The 3845-nt window shown below is 41.4% G+C and overlaps 1 protein-coding gene across 1 annotated transcript; it reads right to left on the reverse strand.

Annotated features, from left to right (window-relative positions):
• Positions 1–400: 400 nt before the first annotated feature.
• On the reverse strand, positions 401–2667 carry LOC107949470 (uncharacterized). The gene is made up of 4 exons (XM_041086369.1): positions 2373–2667; positions 2167–2315; positions 1709–2061; positions 401–458 (listed from the first exon to the last, which is right to left on the reverse strand). The coding sequence occupies exons 1-4, from the start codon at positions 2665–2667 to the stop codon at positions 401–403; spliced, it is 855 nt and encodes a 284-aa protein (XP_040942303.1).
• Between the last annotated feature and the right edge of the window lie 1178 nt (positions 2668–3845).

A 3845-nucleotide genomic window follows, 5' to 3' on the forward strand; every position in this document is an offset into this window, starting at 1 on the left:
ATATTGAATGTTTAAAATCATTATTGCTCATTAAGGCTTCCTTCGCGACAACAACGCTTCATCAAAACTTGCAAATTTTAATCTTGACTCTTGACTTCCTAGATATCTCCGACCTTTTAACCCGGTGAGGGTCTAAACAATAGTCCTGTTTCAGGTTCCTGAGCTGTTTAAAGATTTCTAGAGTAATATGAAAAACTTCTCTTGTGAAAGTTTTACTAGTCCATTAATCGTCATTCTAATGCAACATGCTTGCGAAAAGATCATAACGATGAATAAAACAAAATTAATTTGGGAGCATAGCTCGCAATGGATTGCCAATGATAGAGGAATTGTCTGGAGACATTTATATTGAAGAAGAATGAAATATTCTAAAACAATGAATTCAATACAAATACTATGATCAGGTGCCCCAGATATCTCTGCTTTGAATTTCTCTATACAACTTTTCAAAGACCCTTCTGAATTCAACACGTGTTTAGGAGGTTCACAGCATTTTGTTGATGCCCCAAGATGTCGTCCACTCCTTTCTGCCGATTTAGGTACAACAAGACTACCACGTGACGAACAAAATTTGAGCCACCCTTTTTAGGTTTTCAACTCAAATCCCCTTTGGTCTTAAGGTGCCCTTTGCGGGTTTTCACCTTAGCCTCTCATCTTTTTTTTTTGGGAATCAAAGCGCCCTTTGCGGGTTTTCACCTTGGTTCCTTCCCTTCTTCAAGTAAAGTATCTCTTGACTGAGTCTGAATTTACTGGATTGGGCAAGTTCTTTCCATCCATTTCAGCCAGGATTAGGGCTCCTCCAGAAAAGGCCTTTTTTACAACATAAGGACCTTCCCAATTCGGCATCCATTTCCCCCTAAAATCTTTTTGTAGAGGAAGAATTTTTCTCAACACCAGGTCCCCCTCGTGAAATTCTCTGGGTCGGACTTTCTTGTTGTAGGCTCGCATCATTCTTTTCTGGTACATCTGACCATGCTGAATAGCCTTTAGCCTTTTTCCCTCTATCAAGTTCAACTGATCGTATCGAGATTGAACCCATTCTGCTTCATCCAATTGTAGCTCAGTCAAAACCCGGAGAGAAGGAATTTCAACTTCGATGGGCAAGACTGCCTCCATGCCATAAACTAAGGAAAAAGGCGTTGCCCCGGTAGAGGTCCTGATTGACGTTCGATAAGCAAGAAGGGCAAATGGTAATTTCTCGTGCCAGTCCCTGTAGGTTTTCGTCATCTTCCCCACAATCTTCTTTATATTTTTATTAGCCGCTTCCACTGCACCATTCATTTTTGGGCCATACGACGACGAATTGTGATGTTTGATCTTGAATTGACTGCAGACTTCTGCTATTGAGCTGTTGTTCAGGTTCAGCGCATTGTCATATATGATTCTTTCAGGCATTCCATATCGACATATGATCTCTCTTTTCAAGAACTTACTGACTGATGACTTTGTAACGTTGGCATACGAAGCAGCTTCTACCCATTTGGTGAAGTAGTCAATAACCACAAATATGAAGCGATGCCCATTTGAAGCCTTCGGTGATATTGGCCTGATGACATCCATACCCCACATGGAGAAAGGCCATGGAGAAGTCATGACATGAAGATGCGAAGGAGGTGCATGCATTTTATCACCATAGATTTGATATTTATGGCACTTTTTGGAGTAATTGATGTAATCCCGTTCCATGGTGGACCAGTAATAACCGAACCTCATAATCTGTTTAGCCATTGTGAACCCACTGGCATGCGTTCCATAGATGCCCTCATGGACTTCCTCCAGAATTTTCTTTGCTTCAACGGCATCCACACATCTTAACAGTACCTGATCTTTTCCCCTCCTGTATAAGATCTCCTCATCTAAGACGTAATCAATGGCTAGTCTTCTCAGAGTTCTCTTTTCATTCCCAGTTGCCTGGCTAGGATACTCACGGTTTTTTACATATCGTAGAATATCTTTATACCAAGGGCTATCATCGATTTCTCCTTCTTCAATGTTGTAACAATGAGCCGGGTCTTCGTAGATGCTCATTTGAATTGGCTTCATATCCTCATGTCTATTCACCTTGATCATGGAGGCTAAAGTAGCTAGTGCATCAGCCATCTGGTTCTCGTCTCGTGGGAGATAGCAAAAAGTGATGTCCTCAAACTCGTTAATTAATTCGAGGACCGACTTTCGATAACTGACTAATTTGGGATCTCTCGTTTCCCATTCACCCCTGAGCTGATATATCACCAATGCCGAATCTCCATAAACCTTTAACACTTTGATTTTTCGCTCTATAGCTGCACGAATACCTATGATGCACGCTTCATATTCTGCCATGTTGTTTGTACAATCAAAATCCAATTTGCAAGTGAAAGGATAATGATCACCATTCGGGGATACTAAGATTGCCCCAATTCCATTGCCCACAGCGTTCGAGGCTCCATCAAAGTTTAGCTTCCAACTGTGACCTTCTTGGGGACTTTCTTCAGTAGCGGCTACATACAACAAGTCTTCATTCGGAAAATCATAACTTAACGGTTCGTAATCTTCCAAAGCCCTACTAGCCAGAAAGTCAGCTATTGCGCTCCCTTTTACAACTTTTTGGCTTGCATAGACAATATCAAATTCAGACAGTAAGATCTGCCATCGAGCCATCCTCCCATTCAAAGCAGTTGACTCCATCATGTACTTTAACGGGTCTAACTTTGAGATTAGCCAAGTCGTATGGTATAACATGTATTGCCTTAATCTTCGGGTTGCCCAAATCAAGACACAACATAACTTCTCAATCGGCGAATATCTCATTTCACAGTCAGTGAATTTCTTGCTGAGATAATATATCACCCTTTCTTTTCTCGCTGTTTCATCATGTTGGCCTAGCACACACCCCATGGAATTATCAAATACTGTCAGATACAATATCAGCGGCCTATCTGGGCTAGGTGGTGACAGCACTGGAGTGTTAGAAAAATACTGCTTCACCTTGTTAAAAGCTTTTTCGCATTCTTCATCCCAAGTACCAGGGTTATGTTTCTTCAGAAGACGAAATATAGGGTCACATTTCTCAGTCAGATGTGAAATGAACCTAGCGATGTAATTCAGTCTTCCGAGGAAACCTCGAACTTCTTTCTGAGTGCGAGGTAGAGGTAAATCTCGTATTACCTTGACTTTGTCTGGGTCAATCTCGATTCCCTTTTCACTGACTATGAAGCCTAGCAACTTTCCTGACCTGGCCCCAAAAGTGTACTTCACTGGATTAAGCTTGAGCTGGAACTTTCTTAATCTTAAGAATAACTTTTTCAAGACTTGCACATGTTCCTCCTCCGTTCTAGATTTCGCGATCATATCGTCAACATAAACCTCGATCTCCTTATGCATCATATCATGGAACAAGGCTACCATGGCTCTTTGGTATGTCGCTCCCGCATTCTTTAACCCAAACGGCATCACGTTATAACAAAACGTCACCCATAACGTAATGAACGTAGTCTTTCTCATGTCCTCGGGATGCATCTTTATCTGATTATACCCAGAAAAACCATCCATGAAGGAAAATAATGAAAAGCCCACCGTATTGTCTACCAACGTGTCAATGTGAGGTAATGGGAAATTGTCCTTTGGACTAGCCTTATTCAAATCCCTGTAATCCACACACATTCATACTTTCCCATCTTTCTTCGGAACTGGTACGATGTTGGCCACCCACTAGAATACTTGACTTCTTTCAAAAATCCGGCATCAAGCTGTTTCTGGACCTTTTCTTTTATCTTCAACACGATATCAGGTCTCATCATTCTGAGCTTTTGCTGCACTGGTTTGCAATCTTCTTTTATAGGGAGACGATGGACTACAATGTCAGT

This window comes from Gossypium hirsutum, chromosome D01 (genome assembly GCF_007990345.1).
Source record: "Gossypium hirsutum isolate 1008001.06 chromosome D01, Gossypium_hirsutum_v2.1, whole genome shotgun sequence".
Lineage (NCBI taxonomy): Eukaryota > Viridiplantae > Streptophyta > Magnoliopsida > Malvales > Malvaceae > Gossypium > Gossypium hirsutum.